This window comes from Rhinolophus ferrumequinum, chromosome 26, assembly GCF_004115265.2.
Source record: "Rhinolophus ferrumequinum isolate MPI-CBG mRhiFer1 chromosome 26, mRhiFer1_v1.p, whole genome shotgun sequence".
Classification (NCBI taxonomy): domain Eukaryota; kingdom Metazoa; phylum Chordata; class Mammalia; order Chiroptera; family Rhinolophidae; genus Rhinolophus; species Rhinolophus ferrumequinum.
In genome coordinates this window covers 16,304,308-16,329,620 of record NC_046309.1, presented here as the reverse complement: position 1 = coordinate 16,329,620, position 25,313 = coordinate 16,304,308, and the positions used below count along the sequence as shown (strand labels likewise).

Here is a 25,313-nt window from a genome sequence, read left to right as displayed (position 1 = left end):
TTTATATTTACAGAAAAGTTGTCAACATAGTATAGAAAGTTCCTGTATACCTTTCACCCAGCTTTCCCTAATGTTAACGTCTTACATAACCATGGTATATTTGTCAAAACAAAGCAATTCCATAGAATTTTTGAGTTAACCTTGTTCATGTGCAGCAGAGAATCAAGCAACTCTGATATAATCATCTTCCTCTGATGGAAAATTTGGTTTAAAGTCTGGCTGATTGAAGGATATTTGGAGGACTTTTTCTTCAGACACTATAATTTTGTGTATTTTTCAGCGAAAGCACAGAAGCCTCTTTAATCCATAATGTTCTGAAATAATCCATAATGTTCATTAGTAGTTTACTAACGGAGCTGTAGAACTCTTTTTACTATGAGTAATACCGTTTCTGCATGCAAAGGCTTTCAGTGTTTTGATTTTGGAGTGCTTTGGAATCTGCTAACTCTACTGAGGATTTCATTTGTAGTCGGTTCTCCTATGGTTCCGTTTAGTGTCTTACTCTCCCTACTATTAGGTGGCTCACTTTCTGGGGTTAAAGGGCAAAAGTGAGAAGTGTGCCTAACATCATCCTTAATAGGAAGTAACATGCCATTAGACCACTTTTCTAAAGAGAGCTATCATGTTTCTCTTTCTGAATTGCAGCTTCCCCAGGGGTAGGTTGATAAGGAAGTGTTTGGTCTGAAATGGTCTTTTCCTAGAGCTGAGTAGAATTACCTCAGATAACTGGACAGTCCAGAGTGTCAGAGCAGTGACCCGGGGTCTGAGGATGGTGCCCCTCGTGCCTGTTCCAGCCCCAGGTCAGCCATGGGGCTTTGTAAACTCACTTCCCCTCTTGGGGTCTTGGTTCGTCATCTACAAAGCAAGGGGCCTTTGGTGATGTCTTTCCAGCTAAGATTTTTTCAGTGATTCTCAAAAACAGATTTTATTGGGTGTTACGCCTGTGTTCATGATGTTGATTGTGGTGATGGTTTCATGGGTATATACATATGTCAAAACGTATCAAATTGCATATTTTAAATATGTGCAGTTTTATTGTATCTCATGTATACCTCAATACAGCTATCTAAACAGATTTATCCAGACTCCAGAATAATGAGGGGTACAAGGATGAAGCTCTGTTTTGTCTTGTTTTTTTTAAAAAAACAGCCTCTTTTTTTCTTTTCTTTTTAAAAAATACTTTATTGTTGCACAGAGTTTCATAGTTTTTTCCAGGACCCATCAGCTCCAAGTCAATTAGTTGTTTCAATCTAGTTGTGAAGGGCGCAGCTCACAGTGGCCCATGTGGGAATAGAACCGACAACCTTGGTGTTATGAGCACTGCGCTCTAACCAACCGGCTGCCACTGAAACTCTGTTTTGATAGGGATCTGTGTACATTGTCAGTAACTGAGAGAAACAATAGTACTTTCTAGAGTTTTTCCCCCCAGTTCAGGCATCATCTTGTAGTCCTCGCTCTTCTTTGGACTAATCCTAGGCTCAGAGTGAGGGATCCAAGCTTCTCTTGGATGTGGCTCTAGGCTCATTTCCCCTGTCCTTTTCAGGACAAGAGCGATCATGTCCCTAACACTTACAGTGAATTCAGTTCATTGGGTGGTACTTCTTAGTAAAATTTCCTCTTTGAAAGAGTACTGTAGGGGAGATAAAACAAATTCTTACAGTGGGTTGTCACACAGTGTGGCCATTGGACGAAGAACGGCTGAGAAGCTGCCTGGAGGGGACTATCTGCCCACTGGAAAGTACCCTTTCCCTGACTTCTCTACCCATTCAGGCACCAACCACTCACCACGGACTTGTGATTCTTCTACTGAAATACCTCTTTGAGCCCATCTCATGCCTTCCCTCTGCTACCACCTAGTCCTGACGCAGCATTTAAAATCTGGATTTCTCTAGGAAGCTCCTTACTTGCCTCCCTACTTGGAGTGTCTCCTTCCTGTGCCACCCATTCTGCAAGATTCATTACTCTCAATACTGCCTTCACCGTCACTTACCTGCTCAGAAACTTTCCGAGGCTCTCATTCGGTGTAAACTCCTCTGCTTGGACCATGAGGCCTTCCACCATCTACCTCCAACTTCTACCTCCGCTTTCTCATATTTTACCTTTCCCACCATGTTCAGGAGCGAGTCTGCCCAAATGGGACCCTTTCATCCCTAACCCAACCGTGGGCCGTGCGTTTTCCCAGTCCTCTACCTTTCTCTTGTTTCCCTATCACCAGAAATCCCGGCTCTCCTTGGCAAATCCTACCTACCCTAAGACTCAGTTCAAACCTCATCTTTTCCAAGACACATTTATTGATTCTTCAACTACATTCATCTCAATTCATACGACTACTGTTTACTCCATAAGTGCTAGGGACATGAGGACGAACTATGGCCTCTGGCTCTTGGTTTCTGTTTTCTCCGGAAGCCCAGAAGAATAAAATAACCAAGGGAATCCAGGAGTTTCTTAAACCAGAAACAACAGCTGTAAGCCTTTCTTCTTCAAGTAGGTACTTAAGAATTCTAAGCCAGGGAGTTAAAGTATGTGCAGATGAAGAATTTGAACAGAGAGGACAGATGAAAACTTTCTTGTATCTGTGGCTGAGTCTTGATAGGTTGGATATAATGTGTGTGAATGACTAAAATGTAATCAAGTATGATTCCTAAAAGTAGGTAGGTGTATTTTCTTCTTTTGCAGTTTTTACAAAATGAGATCACTGTGGTTCTATGCTTATAGGCAAGAGAAAATCACTTTTGTTTAAAACAGTCTAGGTTTAAAAATCAGACTATATGATATGATCTAATCTTTGTTTAAGGAAAAGCTATAAAACACAGAAGTCTGGAAAGATATAGCCCAAATGGTTTTCTTTGGGTGGAACACTTATTGGTGATTAAGTCAAACACTTTCATGGCATCTAAACTGTTTATAACAAGCAATTTCATTGTCATAATCAGAAAGACATTTTCATTTTGGGAAAAAGCACAGAAACAGGGACATCAATTTGGTACAAATGCAGATGGATCGTTTTAGAGACAGTTCAAATTGGATATTAAAGGACCTTCTGTTTTGTTTTAATATAGAGTGAGAACTGGACTGGGCCACATCTACAGGGAGATTTCACAGATGTGGACTGTGGGATTGTAGTGTTTCAGGGTAAACATTATAAAAATAAACAAATGAGCAAACTAATGGAATGTGATAGACAGAATGCCTAAGTAATTAGTATAAACGCTGTGCCCCAACCCCACCCCCACTTTTTTGGTCAGAGACCCAGAAAGGACTTTAACCTCTAAGTCTATCAATCTGGCTTCGATCACACTGGACAGAGCTAGTGGCACTTTATGTTCTAAATAATAAATACGTGATTTGCCCTTGGTATGCTTTAGTAATTTTGTTTTCTTTTCCAACAAAGTTTGTTATCTCATCGTAGGAATGGAACATGTTCGAGTTGGTGATTTCACAGGTGGGTGTGTACAACCTTGAGAATTTGATCTGCAGGTGGGAATTTTACCATGTGGGAATTCATTTGAGTTCTTAGACTGCTGACAGATTAACCTCAGCTGTGGTCCCTATAAATAAAGTACAGGAGTGACACTGAATTCTACATTTGGGGAAGACCCTTGACCATGAGGTTGATCCTGTTTTTTGGTGCCCTTTTGGGGCATATCTACTGTCGAGAAACATTTGTGGGGTAAGTTTTGCTTTCTGATGCCTGTTTGAATTTTGCTTAATTCACAGAATCTCTCACTGGATTGGGGTAGAATATCGGGTGGAAGTGCTCAGCATTTTCAGAGTTCTCTTAGATTTGGAGAGGGCGTAGTGGGAATAATAGGAATGAGTGATTTAAAAAAAAGAGATGAATGACATTTAAAGAAAAAGACAAAAATGAACACTGAACACACATACCCTATTTCTCTCTGTCCTTACTCATTTTCCCCTCTGATGACCAGAAGGTAGGGATGTGGAAATAGAGCTGTTTGGCCATTTGTCTCAGCGCCATTTCTTCCACCTCCTCCTGCCTATCTCCATGTCAGTCCATGGCGTCCCCATTTTCAGATCTAGGGTCCCAGCAGTGGGGCCTCATAAAGTGGGAGGACCAGCGCTGCGGATTTCAGCCCAAATCCAACTCTCATAGCTTTGTAGGATTCATCTTTGCTCCAAAAGACTTTGGTTCCAAGATTCTGTGAAGGACTTTAGACAGCATTTCTTGAAGAGTGTTCCAGGGAACTAATGAAGTGGTCAAATAAATTTAGGCCCCCAAAGCGGGTGGTCAAATAAATTCGGGAAGCAGAGGGTTAAATAAATTATAGGATTTCTAGGTACTTTGACTAAATTCGTGTGCATTGTAAATCTATAACAGGAGAACTAGGTGTTGCATATACCCAATATTTTTGATCATCAAACTCCTCCCCACTTTTTTTTCTGCTCTGAGCAACTCAAAGGGCTACTATTCCCATTACCGTATGTGTGCCATACCAGGAAATATTAGCCTGATGTATTACTTTTCCCAGTGCCTTTCCATTTTAAAGGGGGGTACTCCTGGGAGTCTATGTAATAACCAAAGAGAATGAGATTCAAATGGAAGAATTTTCAGACCATCGGTGGCAGGTGGATGCTTGAAGGCAGGCGAGCCTTGAAAACCTCCTTCTATCACTTATGTATTCTGCTAGAGTTCACTGGAAATTGCATGATGTTTGGTTTCAGAAGACCTGAATTCTCATTCCTGTATATTGTTCTTTGTACCAATCCATTCCCCATTGCACAAATGGGCAGGGAAGTGACACAGGAAGTCAGCCTACTTGGAGGAAGGAATAGAAGAAAAACCTTTGTCACCAAGGAAGGGTTATAAGAACCTGGCTGTGCTACCCAACTTTTTTCTAAGGATATGTGTTTGCTTCTTTTGCAATTTCTCTTTCCCGCCAAGGTCTCCTTGATATCCTTTATTCCTCACTATGTGTATATACCGTGTTTCCCCGAAAGTAAGACCTAGCCAGACAATCAGCTCTAATGCATCTTTTGGAGCAAAAATTATTTTATCAGGTCTTATTGTACTATAAGACCCGGTCTTGTATAATATAATATAATATAATATAATATAATATAATATAATATAATATAATATAATATAATATATTAGACTGGGTGTAATATAATATAATATAATACCGAGTCTTATATGAAATCGGGTCTTATATTAATTTTTTCTCCAAAAGACGCATTAGAGTGATTGTCCGGCTAGGTCTTATTTTCGGGGAAACACTGTGTGTGTGTGTGTGTGTGTGTGTGTGTGTGTGTGTGTGTGTGTAGAGAGGCACACCATGATTTTCTGGGTCCCCGTAGTCCCTAGGCATACCCCAAGTTTGGGCTACATTAATGGGGTTTGGAGATGGAACTCTGATACATTTCAGTTAACAACAGCAAAAAAGCACCCTAGGTTTACCCATCCGTGAATTCAGTTCCTCTTACAAGCACCAAACTAATTACGTCAAAATTTTAAAACTTATATCTAAAAACAGGAATAGACAAGTTTTAAAAGCCAATGCTTTATGAGCAGCAGGTGTTATTTGAGAATAATCATTAGCTAAAGGAAAGGTAACTTTAATGGCAAGCTTCCTGCTACCGTGTTTCCCTGAAAATAAGACCTAACTGGAAAATAAGCCCTAGCATGATTTTTCAGGATGACATCCCCTGAACATTAGCCCTAATGCGTCTTTTGGAGCAAAACTTAATATAAGACCCAGTCTTATTTTCAGGGAAACACGGTAGGAGCAGGTACATGTCTTAATTATTATTTGGATAACATACCCTTGGGGGCGTACAGCCATTTTATCAACTCCTCATTCTGGAGATGTGGGTCAGTATGTTATTTCTTTGTTTCTTGATTGTCAAAGGGATTATTGACAGCTGCATTAACCTCTTTGCACATGGGAAGAAACAAGAGCAGAAAGCAACAGGAAACCATGTCCAGGTTTTGCTTTTAAGTTCATGTCTGTGGTTAATATTCTTTAGAGACCAAGTTCTTGAGATTGTACCAAGGAATGAAGAACAAATGAAAAATCTGGTGGAGTTGGAGGCTGAAGAACATCTTCAGGTATCTGTTCTAGAGGGAGTTTCTATTTCTCAGAGTGACTGCTCCACAATTAGACACGATGATTGAGATCTTCTACTTTGGACTGTATCTCATCTTCTCTGACAATGTGCAGAACGCTAACTCATGTTGCTGGGATGCAGAAAACCTGGGCTCTTGCCCTGAGGATGTGACATTGGGCGAGTCACCTACATTTCCTGGGTCTCATTTTCCCCTTTAGTATAATGAGGATAAATAAACCATTCTCTCTCACAGGTTTACTCTATGAAAAGAGAGACTGAAGAGATTGAAAAAAAAGTTGAACACATTTAACACATTATTTCCCTCCTAAAATAATTTATAGTATTAATATTCTGTTAGGAAATGAATTGAATCACTTGAACATCAACTGTTAAAAAAAACTGTTGTAGTTTTAAATAATCTTTTCCTTCTGCCAGTTTTAATATCTAACAATGGGGGAGGTTATAACACATATGCCACTGCTTGGTTATTTAAAAACCCTTCTTGCAATATCATAGTGATTACATGATTCCGGTCTTGTGGGCTCGAGATAAAATAGATAGGAACTGATCTCTTAAAAGTCTATCCATGCTGAGCTGTCCATTTCCTTGGAATGACCGTCTCATTGCCTTGGACTTTTATCCCTTTTAGCTTGATTTCTGGAAATCACCCACCATCCCGGGGGAGATGGTCCACGTCCGAGTTCCTTTTGTCAGCCTCCAGGCTGTCAAAGTTTTCTTGGAGTCCCAGAGCATTCCTTATTCCATCATGATTGAAGATGTTCAGGTAATTACCCCACAGACCATCCTTCTAGGGGCATGCTGGTTCACATGAACTAAAGGGCCATTCTCTTTGACCCTTGGGTATCCTCTGCCAGGAAAGGGACCTGTGAGTACCACTAGGGCCTTTCTGCAGTCTGGGCTGCCTCTGCAGAGTTGGTAGGGAGGCACTGTTCCTCTCTCTTTTGCATTTGGCACAATTGGGATATGGTAATAAAAAATTTAAGGGAAAGGGCAAAAGAGTCTCCGGCATGAAATAGAAAATGCAAACTGATGGGCATTTGTCAAAGTAAGATGTTATTCATCTAGTTTTTAATTGGAAGTTACCGTGGCCTTGTGGGATGATAGGCCAAAGGTATAACGGCCACTGTAACGAGAAAGTATCTTCAGATTGAAAGACAAAGCATGCAACTCCGTAGACTATAACAGAATTTATTCTAGGGTAATTTACTTACGGGAAGATTGGGCCAGAGCAGACAGATGGCCCAGCAATGTTGACAAATTATTCTCTGCTATCAGACCCCTGTTATAGTACCTTTTTGTATAGTATACTCAGGTACTAATGATTGACAGGACAAAGGGACAAAAAATGTAGTAATGCCAGGGGCCATACCTCCTGGTGGTCTTGTGATAGCTGATTATTTATAATGGATACTATTACCAGTTTGATATTTATTTCAGTTGTCATGCCATTCCTGATGTTGCTAACAAAAATATTTATGGCTACATTTTAAGGAACACAGATAATCATCAACTAGAAAGCTTTGTTATGCTTGCTAAGGACTGTGAAGTTGGTCAAAGGTCATAGCATAAAACTTACAAACGAAATGAAATCCAGGACACACAGATGGAGTTGGTTTTGTTCACATCTATATCTATATACCGTGGGTTCCGATAGGTAGGACGAGCCATTCGATAACCACGGGACTGTCATCCTGTATTTGCAGCATCTGGCTGGCCAGAAGTCCCATTAATGCCCTATCCACTTTCAGGGTGCTGCCAGAATAAGGGAAAGGCATGACCCCAAAGCCTAGAGGACAGAAAGAGGAAAACTTGGGACTGGGGACCTGAGTGTCACCATTTCCTTCACATTTGTAGATTCAAATGCATCGTTATAAACTAATCATAGGTATGATTTGGTTTATCATAGGTTCTGTTGGACAGAGAGAATGAAGAAATGTTATTTAATCAGAGAAAAGAACGGAGTGGTAACTTCAACTTTGAGGCTTATCATACCTTGGAAGAGGTAGGTGTTTCAGAATGAACATCAGAGAGATGGATCATTCTTTCCTGAGATGACAGGGCCTATACAGCCACTTGGTGATTTGATGGGAATGATTCTCCTATTTTTCTAACTTCTCCAAGTTTCCCTAGGGTTTCACGGCCAGTATTAGAGTCACTGCCTTAAGGCAGGACCTGAGGCCCACCTGCCCATCCCAGCAGCCATCCCGTTCTTTTGGAAGCGTCCAGGAGTGTCTTGAGTGAGCATACAGACAGCCGCCCGGGCTCATGCCCTCCACTCAAGACCTCCTTGCTGATCTCTGACCTGCGCTGCCCACGGAACCATTTGATAGCCGTGCTTTATGGCTGTCTCTGATGATGGAATCAGGGGACACTTGGACACCTCTGACTTCCAGCCAAGGGTGGGGTCTTCTCTCAACCTGCCCAAAGTTCCCACACTTCAGAGTAGCAAAGTCTTGCGTCGTCTCTGCTGACTTTGCTGAGTTTTGTTGGTATGAAGACCGTCTCCTTCCTCCACCTGGGTCACGTGCTGCTACCTGGGCTACTGGGCAGTGTTGCACTTGCCTCTTTGTGACACGGAGCTTTTCTTGGGCCCACAGGGGTTTATATGCACTAATTGATTTGGGGGTAGGAGATGAGGGAATTGGGGGGTTAAGGGAGAGGTGGGGAGGATGAAGGGGCCAGAGAGGAGGTATCGGTATATACTGATTCCCAGATCAGGAATTGTAAAATGCAAAGAACTCTGAAAACGAAAATTTCCCCCTAATTTATTTGGTGGCAAAACTTGATATGACCTAAACTCATTTGGGGGCAAAATCTGACCTGAACTGACTGACTACTCATTTGTGTCACTGACAAAAATACCGATGTATTTGAATTGTGGAACAATGCCACGTGTGTGATATACAGTACATGCTTCCTACTTTCCTAAAATCCACCCCCCACCCCCCAAAAATCGTGATTTGAAGTTATGTGTGTTCCCTAAGGGTTTCAGAAAAGGGATTGTGGATGGATACCGTGAGGGAGAAAAGGGGGCAAAGCAAACAAGAGGCTCTCTCCTTTGTGGGCCTCACAAATTGGTGTCTGTGTCCTGGAGAGCAAGTGCTGGCAACAGCTGGAGGAACTGCTTTCATGCCGGTCACTCTCCAGACATGCCCAGACATGTCTCAATCCCAGCGATGGACACAGCTTGGGTGCCCCAGCTGCACAGACTTTCAATCACCCTGGCAAATAGTCACCCTGGTCCTAGCTGGTGACAAGTCTGAGGCAGGCACCCTGCTGTCCGGTCCTGAGCTAGCACTGCAGCGTTTTGTAACGCCCGCCTCGCCTCTGAATCCACTTTTTTTTTTTTTTTTTGGTGCCACAAGCGACCATTTGTGCTCCTGTGCTAGTGAGGGCGGGAGGCGTTCTGGGGTGGGTGAAGTTCCACCTCAGGGCTGGATTGAGGAAAGCCACAGGCAAGCCAGAGACGTGCCATTTTGTTTTCAGCACAAAACTGGAAAGAGCCGGTTCTGCAAAATGGCTTCCTCCGTTCCAGCCCCTGCACATGCCCAGTGATTCCTGTCTCAGCTTTGATTCAAACGTCCCCAGTCCCGCAGCATCTGCCGCGCTGCCCTCTCCACTCTGTCCCGAGGGAATGGAAATGGCAGGGAGAGAAAAGTCGCTAATAGATGCATCCGATTGTTCATTTACAAATGTCTATTTATTCATCTTAAACATTTCAGATTTACCAAGAAATGGATAACCTCGTAGCCGAGCACCCTAACCTCGTGAGCAAACTGACTATTGGCTATTCTTTCGAAAAACGGCCCATGAACGTGCTCAAGGTACACAGGTTGCGGCGGTGGTTTTTCCTCTCGATGCTTCTAGAATCCTGCTCCTCCCAGGCGGGCTGTCACTCCCGGCTCTGCCTGCAGATCCTTCCCCCCCTCCCCCGCCCCTCCTAACCGGTCCTTGCTGGTTTTGAGTATGCACCTCCCCACTACCCCCACCCCCTTTCTTTTTCTGTTTCCTGCGCAAACTGACGCAGGTCTGCAGGAGTGAATTAATGTTCTCGTCTTGATAGATTCACTCGCAGGGAACCAGAGACGAACTCGCCAATAGGAACAGAGGGAGGGGGAGGTGGTGCGGGCCACAGGGGGAGGTGGGGGGGACAGGGGAGGTATTCTGTAATTAATCAAGCTAGTTCTGTGCCTTGTTTCTCTTTCTTTTCCTCTTTTCTTTCCTCTCTCTCTTTTTTTTAAACCGAGAGATTTAAAAAAATAAAATAAAAAGCGCCAAGTACTTGCCTGAACCTCATTAAAAAAAAAAGAAGTTCCCGCAGTGTGCAAAAGGATGACAGGCAACTACATCGCAACGGCAAATGCCCAGAAACAAGCCTTTTTTTTTTTTAGGTGTTTGCTGAAAAAGATTAGGGTTTTACTCCAACCTGTAACCTCTCACTGTCTTAACGCTGATAATTTCAAGCCTTTTCACCTTGCCCTGAAAAAGAGTGAAAATTATTTCCCCAGATTTCCTAGAAAGAGTTTGTTAAAAAAAAAAAAAAAAAAAGAAGAAGAAGAATGTCACAACTCCCTGCTAAATTTGGAAACGTTATGGCTGTGAACCAACGGACTCGCTGGGACAGATGGATTTTTCTCAAAGCAGGCCTGGGAGGAGTGGTTTGCCTATTTTATTGACACCGGGCTACATTTGCTAATATTTACTACCTTCCTTTTAAATTTTTCCTCTTGCCTGTTTCTGCTGCAGCTGGGTCAGGAAACCGCAAATTCTCCTTCCCGTACGAATATCCTGGCCCTTCTCTTCTCCAGGGTGGTTCATGGTTGAGAATGTTATGTGCTTTTGAAAGTTCCATGCTTTTTACATTTGGGCTCTTTGGAGGAAAAGGCACAAAACACCTTCAACTAAAACCCTCAAAACCTGTGAAATGTAGTTTTTAGCAAGGATTTGCATTTCTCATTTACCTTATCTGCTGTGTTTAGAGTGCTGCTCAGAGATAGAAGTTGATGGTGCAAAAATAATCTTTTCCTCCCCATTTACTGATCCAATTGGCAAAGCCACTGCTCCAAATAAAACTGAGTCACTTAGATGATAAAATTTAAACTCTGGAAAGCCCCTCCAGAGCCAACCAACTGTTTTTATGAAGGACTCAAAAGGTTATCATGAGACTTTTTTATTACAAAAAAATAAGTCATTGTATAAAATTGGAAAAAAGAAATAAAAAAAATTCCATAATTCTAATTCCACAACTGTGGAGTGATAGCTGTAATATTAACATGTTGCTGTATGTCTATTTCTTTTTCTTCTTTTCTCTCTTCCTCTCCCTCTCCCTTTTTCTTATGTTTGTGTACATATACATACATACACGTAAACTAACCTTCAAGAAAATAAAAATGGCATCGTACTATTCTGTAACGTGTTTTTCAAATTTACAACATATGATGAACATATTTTCATATCATTACATTATCTGCAACTTTTTTTTACAAACACGAAAGAAGAAAAATTCTATGCTGCTCTCGTTAGCCTGCGTTTACGCTTACATTAAAAGACTTAAAAGACGGGGACCAAAAAAAAAAAATCACACTAAGTGAGAGGAGTTAATGGATAATAACATCACTTGTCTACACTTCCTCCTTCTCTCTCAATCACATCAAGTACAGAAAGAGGGACAGACAAGGCCCCTGGGAAAAGAGAGCAGACTGGGGGCCCGTAGCGGTGGAGCGTTCACATTTCCACGCTTCTTTTGCAGTTCAGCACCGGAGGAGACAAGCCGGCCATCTGGCTAGACGCCGGGATCCATGCTCGAGAGTGGGTTACACAAGCTACTGCATTGTGGACAGCAAATAAGGTCATTTTGCCTAAAATTCCTCGATTATTTTGTCTTTCTAGGATCGGACCCCACCTAACCACACAATACTCCCCGTGGTCCTAACGGCTGCCTGCTCTCAGCCCAAGCCCTTCTCTTGTCACACAGGCGGGAAACGGACCCATTCAACCTTTTCTGATATTGCCCCACCCAGCACCCTGTCTCTCTCCCTCTGGCGGGCCACTGTGTGCTCTGTTAAAAGACTTAGCCAACTAGAAGAGATTGAGAGGGTAGCAAGGAAAGACCCCAGGGAGTCAGATTTCAGCATAAGAACAGACTAGAGAAAAAAGCTTTGCTGCCTGGAATTCCCAGGGCTGTGGCACGATGTGCTAGAAATCTACACAATCAAGAAAGGAGCTCACATGGAAAATATATAGACGGGCTAGAGGAGTTTATTTATTTTTTAAGAAGAGTTTACTTTGACCTACAGATCCAAAGTAGAGTTAATTAAGGGTTTTTGGTTGTTCTGAAAAATTTCCTAATCTGATTTTGAAGTCGGGGTGTTGTGATACCTCTCTTCCACATGTTCATTGGAATTAGAGTGAGGACACCAGGCTGGGTGTGACCTCTCCTGGTATTTCTTAAGTAATTCAAAAATGACATGCTATAAATCAGAATGTTAATTCATGAGCAAAAGAAATCAATCCACATCAGACCATTGAAGCATGTGCAACCACGTGCAGACCGACTGATACATTTTTCCCTTCAATTAAAATGCGGTTACCTTTTGGGTATTATGAAATGGATATTTAACAGTTGAATAATAATGCTGTAGGTTGGCTGAGCACAGGAAATGAATAAATTTTAATCCAGCAGAAACTTCAACTCTACTGCCATTGATCGCAAGTAGAAATTTAATTCCCCAAATGGAATTTAACCGGTTCTCTGTATCTTTAGAAAAGTCTCCGCATATTTCAGTTATCTGATGTTGGTTGTGAGTTCTTTTGGAAAGCTACGCTTTGTGGTGATTAAGGAAAACTGCAAAAATTTCTTTGGTTCATAGATCCCTATAAGCTCTATACACCATTGCCCACCATTGCATAATGCTTCACCAGAATTAATAGGAAGAATTCTGCTTTTGAGAGAGATTGGATAAGTGATATCTGATTTTTTTTTAAAATAAGTAAATAATTCTGACCAGAAATAAAAGTATAGACACTGGCATATGAAACACATTAACATTGCAGGAGATTGGACTCATTGACAAGCAATGATAGCTAGCTCATGTTTGGAAAACACACGTTGCCTTAATATTCTATCCTGTGTTCCCTGGTAAAAGGAAAGTATGCGCTTGATATATATGTTGTTGGCTCTGCTCAGATTGCCTCTGAATATGGAAAAGATCCATCCATCACTTCCATTTTGGACACAATGGATATCTTCCTGCTGCCGGTCACAAACCCCGATGGATATGTGTTCTCTCAAACAAAAGTAAGCGTGGACTTTTTCTCTTCTTCAGACAAGACTCTAAGGAGATGTGTAGGAACTTCAAAAACAAAATAAAAGTAATCTTTCTGTTCTTGATTTACCCTAAACAGAATGCCTAATCTCTCAGCAGTGGCTCTGAATTGAGGCATATAGTGGAGTTTATAATCACTTCTTATTCCAACACACGATGTCTTCACATATTGCCTCCGTCAGAGCCCATTTCAGCTGTTAGGCTGGGCTATTAGAGTTCAGTGTTCACCGTGAGTCACCTAGGAGATTTGTTCCAATTATCTCTGTGTTTTTGTGGTAGGATTGATAGAAAAGAGGAGGCGGATGTTACCTGCTGACAATTAGATTTGCGGTAGGATTTAGGTAGGCAGTACAATACATCTAACATTTTACTTAAAATCTGTAGAAATCCTCTAGAGTATTACTAAAAGGAGTTATATAGTTCTTTTTTTCCTTTAAAAATCTCATTACAAAACGCCATTGTGTCAACCATGACCCACGTATGTTCGAAATGAATCAGAGCTGCAAGTTTATTTTTGGAGAGATCTATGGTAGTGTTTTTCAACGTGAGTTCAACAGGAACTCGTACAAATACTAGTACTCATCTTATGAGATACCCTATGAATAAAGGTTCCACACTCAAGTCTGTGAAATACCACACCATGTATCCCTCTCTTGGAGCTTCGTAAAAAATATTAAAGCATTAAAAAACCCTTAGAAGTTCTAAAGCAAATGAGCCAGTTTAGTTCTGTATTTCCCCCACATGTTGTATCACAGAACGCTTGCTCTCTCCCCACTTTTGTTGTTGTTGTTGTTGTTAACATGTAATAGAACTGGTGTTCTATGGAACGTGGTGTGGCAGGTATTCATATGAGGAGATGAGGGACTATCTACTCGCTGTGGTGAGACTGCCGAGAAGTTCTACGCAGAGCTATCTGAGGACTATTCGCCACCTCTGTGTCAAGGGAAATTAGGGGAGCTCCAAAAGGGCCTTCGGGGAGGGAGTGAGGGAAATTAGCAGAATTCTAAAGGGACCTTCTCATCAGGCTCAATGACCGGCTTTCTTTCTTTCTTTGTTTTTTTTCCCCCCTGTATTCTCTTTTGGTTGGATTTTTAAGAATCGTATGTGGCGGAAGACCCGGTCCAAGGTACCTGGGAGCTCCTGTTTTGGTGTTGATCCTAACCGGAACTGGGATGCAGGTTTTGGAGGTGAGCACAGGGACTTGCCCCCAGGGATGGTCAGGCGTTGTCTGGCCAACTAGCTATTTTGCCGGGCTCTGGAATGCTGTCAGCCTGCTAAGCCCATTCAGGATTCAAGCCATTTAAAAACCTATTTGAAAAACACTTAACTAAATTCCCTTCGCAGGCGCTCAGTGCTGTCACAGAGCTCTGAGCAGCATTTAATATATTTTGTCTCACATCTTGGTTTTCCCACAAGCCGTAGCCCTGCTCGGCTTCTGAGCTCTCAGAGTAAGACTTTGCGCAATGGCGGGAGGCCTCCAGAAGCCCAGAACCAACCACTAGAGGGGGTTAGGATCTCTTCAGAGGAGAGGCATTACATCATCTATAGATGCTTCGAGAAAGAAAACTAAAGAAGTATAAATAGGATTAAGAAATTGATTTTCAAAATAAATTCAAAGAGAAAATATTAGCTTGCTGCTCTAGCTTTCTTGACTTGTAGCTCTAATTTTTCCAAGTTCAGTGGCAGGCTGGTTGGGGGGGGTCTCCTTTATGATTTCAGGCATCAATTAAAATTCCTTATATTTCTCTAATCACAGAATTGAAATTTGTTTAGTTTTTTTCCTTATTAGGTATGATAACAGTGAGGTGAGAAGCTATCTTTTTCACTGTAGTGTTTCTAGTACCTAGCACAGTGTCTGGAACATAGAAAGCAATCACTAAATATTTGTAAGACAAATAAATTAACGAGATTCATTGAACTAAGAAAGGACACACTAGGGAATTGTGACAGGACATGGATGAGTGGCAACTTCATTCACCACGTTTACAATCTTTTTCTTTTAGTGTAGGAAGAAAATCAAAGCATCAGATCCAAAATATTGAACAATGCCCAACAATTTAATGTCATTCCCACCCCCACCCCCAAAATGTTTTTCTTAAAAAGTAATCCTAAAATAAGGTGACAGGTTGTATTTCTTTTTTGTCCATATTCACTTAGAGACCCTGGGGAGTCTAAGCCCCTTCCCATCAGAGTTTCTCCAGCATTCAGAGCCCTAGCCAAGCTACAGCAGACCCACTTCAGTGGTCATGAGTAACTCTAGTTGCTGGAAAAAATCAAGGCCAAAGGTGGCCTTGTTGTCAAATGTAGGTATGATTTCCTCACTGTAGAAAGGGTGTCAGAGTTTCCTTGTAGCTCTGTGACTTAGAAGTACAGATACATAGAATCTTCTACTCTTGGACTCTAAGAATTGGAAAAGATCCCAGAACATGAGCTTGCTCAATTCCCACCCAATGCAGGAATTCCATCTATAATATTAAATCTAGCTTTTCTTCCAACAACTCCCACAGAGAGGAGATGATCTAATTTGATAGCTCTTTCTGCCATATAGAGGAACCATATATTTAAAGAAGAGAGATGTGTCCAGAATCACTTCAGTTAGGCTTCCTGACGATACCCTTAGGGGGTGACTCCATCTAACACAATGACAGTCTTGCTCTGATTTCCAGAAGAGGAACTTAGTGATGTGTGGTAAGTGCCTCCCATAGTCTCTCCTTAAAGCTCACTGTTCTCACTCGGCTCCTTCTGCATCCCATCAGGACCTGGAGCCAGCAACAGGCCTTGCTCTGATTCATACCATGGACCCAGTGCCAACTCTGAAGTCGAAGTGAAATCCATAGTGGACTTCATCAAGAGTCATGGAAAAGTCAAGGCCTTCCTTACCCTCCACAGTTATTCCCAGTTGCTGATGTTCCCCTATGGGTATAAATGTACCAAGTCAGATGACTTTGATGAGCTGGTGAGTTTCTGAAACTTCATTTCAGCTCAGCCACAAACATCCATTGTGTGGACAAGTAAGTTTCAGTCACAAAGTTAGGTACCCAGATGGGAGTGAACGAGTGATAGGTTATAAAGAGGAATGAGACATAATACGTCCAACCACTGAGAACACTGTGATGCAGACTTTCCTAAATTAAGTTTCCTTGGGAAATAGAATTCATGAAATTATTATTGCCTTAGTCTAGACAAGCGAGACCCTGATTTGAACATAAGCTCCCAGGAGGTACTTTCTGTTGCTTAGGAAACAACCACTTGGATCTGGACCTGAGGATCTTGGATCTGTAGTCAGATGCTCTTTGCTAAGCAATGCTGTCTCCCAGCTCCTTGCCTATACCCTCCTGGTGCCTTTGGCTCTGTAACCTGCCCTCATGGTGCACCGGTGTATGATACTGAGTGTAAAACACTCACTTCCTTAACTCGATATCTGCCATCATCTTTCCTGTTTCAGGAATAAGCAAACTGGTGGCAGCCTTAAGTCAGATGGTGACATCTTAGGGGCTACTTACAACTGAGCAAGAACTATCCCCAGCTGAAGAGAATGTGCAGATAGTTCCAATTTGGCTTTTAGGCTTGGTTTTTGAAAGCCATATGTTAGAGATAATCTCTCAGATGGGACCTTTTGGTCAATTTACTTTCAAATAGATTATTGTCAACAGCTCCTGGCAGCAATGGAATAGATTATTCTAATCCAGGTGTATCTTTCGTTTTATCAGTTGGATTTTCCCACCATAGGATAGTTTTTAGGGTTTTGATGATATTACCACTCAAGGTTGAATTGGGGGGAAAACTCTGTCAGGGTTGAAAAGAACCTAAAAGATACTTTTAGTAGTCCTAGATCATCATAAATTTTTCAAACCTGGTGCTTAAATCTCTGCCAGAAGTACATGTAGCCTTTGATTGGATGGCTTCCTGCCTTTACGGGAGCCTAGTCCACGTCGTAGCTTATTTGATTGTTTTCATTCTTCCTTGTAGAGAGACCATACCACCTCCTTATGGTGTTCACCTACTAGCCCTGATTTATCATCTGGCTCCACGGAGCAAGTTTATATCCTTGTGAGAGGCAAATGTATTCGTTACTTAAAGACCAACTGACCTGCTTCTCCTAGGTGTTTCCTTATCTCTACTCAACACCCGCAATTCTTTCAAGCACTCGTAGTATGGTCCCAAGTTTCCACACCATTCAGGTTGCTATTTTTCAAACCTGCTTTGGTTGGTCTGTGTTCTTCAAGAGTAGCTCCCAGAAGTCACTGTAAAACCTGTGTTGTGGCTTCACCAGCACAGCGGAGCATGCTTGTCCCCATCCAGGCTGTGCACTTCTGCGGCTGCAGTTGAGGGTCACAGTTTTTTGGCAGCAACACTGTACTGTTGACTCATGTTGGGCTTATTGACAACTGAAACCCCCATGCTCTCCGAGGTGTCTGGCGAGCCAGGTTTCCCCCATCTGGTAAGTGTACAGTTGTTTTCCTGGACCCAAGTTCAAGACCTTAAGATTTGTCCCTAGCAAGGATCGTAAAGCCTCAATCAGTCAAATTTGGAACCCTCAAATAATGAAAATATTTTGCTGAGCTCTACTTCTTGGAAAAAGAGACAGGGGAATTAGCCAATGTAAGGATCTAGCAAAAAAACAAAAAAAACAAAAACCAACTTCCTGGGTACATTCTGAGGTCAGTGCACATTCTACTGAGCTCCTTACTTACGCCCACCCTATTTCCATCCGTGCCCCTGAACAAGGAAGGCTAGTGGCAAAATGACTCTGGTCATTATTAATGCAAACACCTAGATAATCAGTGAGGGCCTTCATGTTGTATTTTCAAAGCCAACAAAAGTGAACTTGTGCTTGCTCCTCAGTGAAAGTGGTTGAAACGAAAAGGACGTTGTGCTTAAGCCTCAATTAATGAGAAGTCCAGTTAATCAGAGTGTCCCTTTCTACATTCTGATATCGGGCATCTGTTCTTTCAAAAGACAAGTGTTATCCATCCACCTTTCCTTGGTTCTCTGCCTCTAGAATGAAGTGGCCCAAAAGGCTACCCAATCTCTGAAAAGCCTGCATGGCACCAAGTACAAAGTGGGACCTATCTGCTCCGTCATCTGTAAGTATCTATATGTTTTTACAAACGACTCACTAAGATAGCAGGCACAATGTGATTTGGGGCCAAAGCTTTTTAATACCCTGATGTGAAGTAGATAGGCCTTCATGCATGAAGCCCAGCCTTCCCCAGTTTCCCTCAGTAAGGCGAGGCCTCTTCTTCCATGAGATACTTACTATGTGATATCTGGAACAAAGAACTTCCTAAATATTGGAGTTGTGTACTCTTTGCTTGTTCCGATCCTTACAGCTTCCTCTCATCGTGTGGACTCTCTGCCTGAAAATAGGCCTTTATCAAGACCTGGTCCTACATCGTCACTTGTGTGAATTATAGCTTGCTTGGCTAACAGGAGCTCACCTCCTGAGTCATCCCATGTGCTGTGTGTGAGGACAGAATGGGTGTGACTTTTGAAAAGGAACCATCTGCATGACTCGATGGCAGTCATTTGCCCATGCAGAGTTTGGGGAGACGAGGACGACAATGTCAGGAATAAAGCTGGCGAGCCTGTGTCAGATTGCCTGAAACTCCCCTCTCCTGCAGCGGACTGGGATAAAACCAAGCAATAACTTCAGTGCTACCGGGAATTCTAATGCACCCTTATGCAGATTTGGAGTCCCCAAGGATTCCCTCCAGTTCCTATGGACACAGCCAGACTCTCAGGTCCCCACGTTTGAATGCCCGGTAGTTCCCTAGTTTTCCTATGTGCAGGGATCCTTTGTAAACAAAGGCACACACTCAGTTCATCACACATTTGTTAAGCATCTACTACGTGCTCATTATTATGCCAAGTACTGGAGACATAACAAATCTACAGAAAATTCATTGTTTAATATTGGAGATGAACAGGGAGTCAGTGAATTTTAGTGTGATATGTGCAATAGGAAGCTAAACGTGGTGCAAAAATATTAGAAAGTCGGGAGGATTTGACAGTGGCAGAGTCAGGAAAAGCTTCATATAAGAAGAGGGCAGGATTTTGACGGCTGATCACCAGATAGCTAGAGATGGGTAAAAGAAATAGGGCATTCTAGCTCCTTAACAGCACATTGCAAAGGCACAGAAGTATGGAATTTTATGATGGGCTCTGTGAACTACAAGGTTGGGGACTGCTGGAATGAAAGTGGTCAGAAGAGGAATGGGGGAGTTCAGGGTTTTGTGTACCATGTTAAGGAGTTTAGGTTTTAACCCAAAAGATTCGGGAAGCCATGGGAGAGTTTTCAGCAGGGCAGTGAGTGCTTCCAGGCATTGTGTTTCAGATAAAACATGTTAGTTTCTGTATGGAGGATGGAGTAATAATGAACTGGAATTAGTAGTTCATCAGGAACATGGAAGAGTAGGAAGAATTTGAAGGAGAGATAGATGGTGGCCCACACTAGGGCAGTGCCAGTGAGGACAGGAGGGGGACATGTAGGAGGTCAAACCAAAAGGCTTTTGTCATTTATTGGGTGTGGAGAGTTTCTTACTGAAGGACAGTGAATGGTGCTATTCACTGAGGAAGAGGATGGTGAAACGGGTGGGGATGGAAAGTTCACTGAGGAAGAGGATGGTGAAACGGGTGGGGATGGAAAGATAATGAGTTCAGCTCTGGAAATGTGGAAGTTGTTTTCAAGTGGAGTTATTTGGCAGGCTTTTGGCTACAAGGCCGCGAGATTCTGCAGAGAGAGAGAGAGAGAGAGAGAGAGAGAGAAATAGATTGATTGATTGATTTAGGGGTAATTGACACAGAGGATGGTTGGAACAGGAAAACAAGGAGATCATTTGGGGTGGGAAGAGCCCCGGGTGGAGGAGCGGGGTAAGATGATAGGCAGAAGAGGTTAGCAATCGGAGGGACACACAGTAGGGCTGGTCAAAGAGGAGGCAGTGAACGCTGTGTTTCAGAAACCGGGGAAGGAGCAGTCGTTGGAAAGGAGGCAATAGTTAACAATGACCGAGACCACGGAAAGGCCAAGTATTACCGGGACAGAATATTTACTATTGGATTTTCATCACTAGTGTTAAAAAGCAAAATTCAACCAAGTAAATGTGATTTTACTTCAGTGTGATCTAATTGACTTTATTAAGTGATGCATGAATTGGACGGCGTCCTATCTAGCAACAAAAAGGGCGCTCTGGATGTTGTACAAAATGGAAGGTTTTTATAAGCAGAGAGAAGGTGGGACTTAGAAGTGAAGAGTGGGTTATTTCAGGCAAGGACACCTTCCCTTAGGGGAAGGTAGGGGGTCTTATCAGGGATATTAACTCACTAGTGTGGATCTGGAAATTCCAAACTGATTTATTTAAAATGCCACTCCTGGGAGAGGCTGAAACCGCAATTAGGTTAGGTAATAAATCTAGGTTTGGTATCAAGGGCTTTTAGTACCAGTGATGCCATTTTGGGCCTCTGGCTTTTCTTTTTAACACTAGTGTGGGGGAGGAAGAAACTTTTCCTTTATCCTCAAGGTTCTTTTGGCTGGTCTAACAAATAGACATGAGACAGATTAACAGGAGAAAATGACAAAATTTAATTACATACATATGTATGGGAGCCCCACAAATACGAGAGAGTCAGAGTCCCCAAATACATGAGAGGTTTAATGACAGAAAAGGAAAATGAGGTATATACGCATATGACATTCTAAGACTCACCGTGGGGCTTCCGAGGGAAGGAATGTCATTGCAGGGTGGCGAGAAGACCAGATGTTCTATAATTAGAAGTTTGCCCTCCCCTGTAGATAGGTCAAAAAAAGATGATCTCTGATAATCTCTTATTATGGGCAAGGCCCCTAATTCAAAGTTTTCTAGGTAGTGAAGTGGGGGAGGGCAGAAGTTTCTCTTGAGTCTGCAGGGTCTCGGTTGCCTTTAGCTTAGAACAGTCCGCATACCACAGAGACACATCTTGGGGTAACTCATTGTGAACCCCTACACTAGCTTAGTAGTGACCTTCATCAGAACAGTCCCAGAAGAGTTGTGAGAGTAGCTGGAAGGGTATAGGGCTGCGGAGAGGGGGCACTGCTGAGTAGACGACTCTTTAGCGGAGCCTGGATGAGAAGGGAAGTAGAGGATTCCGTTTTTTTTGAGATAAGAGACTCATTTACTGATTGTGGGAAAGGATGAAGTGACGGAGAGGTGAAAAAGACAGGAGAAATGACCAGTGTAGTACTGTTCCCGAGTGGGGTGAAGAGGCGCAAAAAGGGAACAAGCAGAGGATGGGCAGATCCAGCTTGAACAAGAGGGTGAGTCTGCAGACATGCTGGGGGCAAAGCCATAGCTACATGTCTGTGTTCCATTTCATATCCAGCTTTTTTTCAGTTAACATTATTTTCTTACAGTTTTATGTTTTTCCAGTCTAGGTATTTGTTATTTTATCATGGTGCTATATCCCAGTTATTGGGCCTTTGGATTATTTCAACTTTTTGCTAAAAAGTGCTACTATGAACATATTGGTACAAACTCCTCTTTGGTTTGGATCTCTTTGGTGTAGGTTCCCAAGGCAAGATTACCAAGTCATATGGGATGAATAGCTTTGGAGCTCTTTTATAGGATTTTCAGGCTATTCTCTGGGAAGACTGAACTGTTTACAGTCGCCCAGACCTTTTTAACCATGTTCCATGTGATGTCGTCCTCCCCTTTGGGGTGTGTGTGGGGAACCGCCAAGGAGGAGGGCCTTCTGAGTGGTGGCAGCGGTGGGGAAGGCCATCATAGCCACTTAAGGCTGAGGAATGCCTGTTGTCTCTGGTTGGCAGCCTCTGAATGAAGGCGGAAGGTTGGAATGTCAGCAGGATAGTAGCCTATGCCCCTGAGACCCTCTAATGGGATCTCAGCCATTTTATTACAAGGAATCTAGTTTTTCACGCTCCTTTGCTTAGGTATTTACAAGTAAGGTAGACCTTGGAAGATTGAGGTTTTGTATGTTTTTCTTGGTAAGGTCATAGATATTTAAGATACTTTGAATAAGCAAATATCAGACAGGTGTAGGGTTTGCTGTCTGATCTTTTGGAACCTCTCCATTAATGATCAAGCAAGTTTTGACTACATCTCTGCCCAGAGCTGACTCTGTTATCTTTGATCCTGGCCTGGTGTCAGCTTGGATAAACACTGACTCTAAGAACTAGTCTTAATTAAGTACTGTATGCCTCCTACCCCAGACTGGTATGCAGCTCTGGGCTGAGCACCTGCTTCACTCCACCCAACATGTGGCTGGACTTCTGTGGTGGGTGAGCCATTTCCTGGACAGTTTCTCATCTGCAAAGGGCTGTGAGGAGCTGCACTACCAATGGGTATTTGGTCCAGGAGAAGTTGTTACTTGAGTTCTTTCTCAGGAAAGTGTAGGGGGGAAAAATCACAGTCCTGGGGGACAGGGAGCCTGGGTTTGAGTTATAGCTCTGCAACTTTGGAACCAAGTAACCTTGGGCAAGTCACTCATCCTACCTTGGTTTTTTTCATCTGTGAAATGGGTTGTTGAGAGGCTCAAAAGATAGAACATAGAATAAAAGTTTCACTAACTCTAAGGCACTATATAAATGTTCCTTGATAGTTTCCTGGTGAACTACAGTGGTACCTCGGTTTTTTTAACGTAATCCGTTCCAGAAGACCGTTCAAGTTCTGAAACGTTCGAAAACCGAGGCACAGTTTCCCCATAGAAAGTAATGCAAAATGGATTAATCTGTTCCAGACCTTTAAAATCGATCCCTAAAAATGCAAATTTAGCATGAATTTGACTATCTAATGATACCGTAGATCCATAAAATTTACTGCGTTCGTAAACCGAAATGTTCGTCAACGGAGATGTTCGAAAACCGAGGTACCACAGTACTCTGCTCCAGAGACCTCTGATCCTTAATGTGGTCTAACTTTTTAATAGGATCTCAGTCATTTATTGATAATGATAGTTATAATCATAACTGACATTTATTGAATGCCTACTCTACATACATTATCCCAGCTTCTTCGCTTAATCTCTCTGAACCTCAGTTTCCTCATCTGTAAAATGGAAATAATACTAATATCTATCTCATGACCCAAGTGGGGATTAAATGAACCAATTTACAATAGTGCCTAACACGTTTAGTAAGCACTCAACAAGTGTTGGAATCATAAACATTACAGTATCCCGTTTAATTCTCACTGCTCTGTGAAATAAGTCATATTATTATCCCTATTTGATGGATGAAACATTTGGGACTCAGTGAGATAAGTGGTGTGTCTTAGGTCACCCAGCTAATGAGTTGCAGAATCAGGATTCAATCTGCAGCCAGTATTCCGTCCACTACGGACTTCTTAGTGGGATTGGCTGTGTCATGTAGCCACACCAAAAGGTATAAGTTAGTAATTTTGGTACCCAGGAAGGTTCAGTTCAAGTCAGCAACCATTTGGGATGTGGTATTTATCAGGTGCTACCATAGCTGCTATGAGTGAAGGCAAAGACACAGGTCGCAGGTTCATAGTGTTAGTTCACAATATTAAGCACAAGTCCTGCTCCTACCTGGAACAACCTCCTTAGCCTTCCCCTTTGCCCAGCTCCATTCTTAGGGACTAGGTGACTTCCTCCATTTTCCCCCCAAACCATCTCTTCCATTTGACCTCTACTTGCTCTCCCTAGGCGGGCCCTCTGAGCCCGTCCATTAGTCAGCTCTTCTGAGTCATGATTGCCACAAGTCTTTGTGGGCTAATGCCACCTTCCTTTGTCATTTGTCATGTCAGCGGCCACACATCACACAGGTGCATGCTACTCTCATGGTTGAACCCATCACACTTAGGTACTGGGCATGTTATTTGATATTCAGAACAAAGCCTGTTCTATCCTTATGCTAAGAGTCCCCTGAGGGTAGGGACCAAATCTTTTCCTCTATTGTAATCCCTCCTCTCCCACTAGAGAAAACAGCATCTGCACTTAGCACTCTTTTAAACAAGGAAGTGGGGTAGTCTCCCTAAGGTGTAGAAGACGCCAATTAGGAGAGCAGGTAGGGTTCCAAATGGGTGGGCGAAGCCAGAGAGACTCCTAAGAGGAAGGCCAAATATAGTGTCCGTTTACATAACACCTTTTGCTTTTCAAATTAATCTTGTGTTTTCTTCATAAGCCATCTCAGCTCTCAAGGTCCATGCAGATAGGGGCCTAACTTATCTTTGATAATGGTGGATCTTAACATAGAGGTTATATATCTGTGAGAGTCCAGTGGGGAGAGTGTAACCAGACTTTGTTCTCTTTAGACCAAGCCAGTGGAGGAAGCATTGACTGGTCCTATGACTCTGGCATCAAATACTCATTTGCCTTTGAACTGAGAGACACGGGGCGATATGGCTTCCTCCTGCCAGCCAAGCAGATCTTACCCACAGCAGAAGAGACCTGGCTTGGCTTGAAGACCATCATGGAACATGTGCGAGACCACCCTTATTAGGGCTCTGGGGGAATAAACACCATTAAAATCTCTCTATTTTGAAACAAAATTGGGTAGTAATTATTCCTTTTTCTAATGCTGACTTAGGAGGATTATTTCTTTAATTTATGTTGCCCTAAAACACAACAAGCCACTGAGCTATATCCCTTCATCTTTTGTGTTTTTTTTTTTTTGATACTTCCTTAGCAAAATACTCCCAACGTCCTTTCAACATTTGTTAAAAATTGTGGTAAAATATACAAATCAGAAAATTTTACCATTTTCACCATTTTTAAGTGTACAGTTCAATGGCATTAAATACATTCATAATGTTGTGCAATTATCACCACCATCTATTTCTAGAACTTTTTCATCATCCCAAACTGAAACTATGTATCTATTGAGCAATAACTCCCCGTTTCCTTCCCTCCAGCCCCTGGTCACCTCTTTTCTACTTGCTGTCT

At 42.4% G+C, this 25,313-nt stretch overlaps 1 protein-coding gene across 1 annotated transcript; it reads left to right on the top strand.

Annotated features, from left to right (window-relative positions):
- Positions 1-3,596: 3,596 nt before the first annotated feature.
- CPA2 (carboxypeptidase A2) lies at positions 3,597-24,914 on the top strand. Its single transcript, XM_033099030.1, has 11 exons — positions 3,597-3,670; positions 5,989-6,070; positions 6,719-6,853; positions 7,997-8,092; positions 9,813-9,914; positions 11,840-11,938; positions 13,277-13,387; positions 14,512-14,602; positions 16,172-16,371; positions 18,418-18,502; positions 24,683-24,914. Exons 1-11 carry the CDS (start codon positions 3,606-3,608, stop codon positions 24,868-24,870), a joined length of 1,254 nt encoding a protein of 417 aa, XP_032954921.1. The 5' UTR covers positions 3,597-3,605; the 3' UTR covers positions 24,871-24,914.
- Positions 24,915-25,313: the final 399 nt, after the last annotated feature.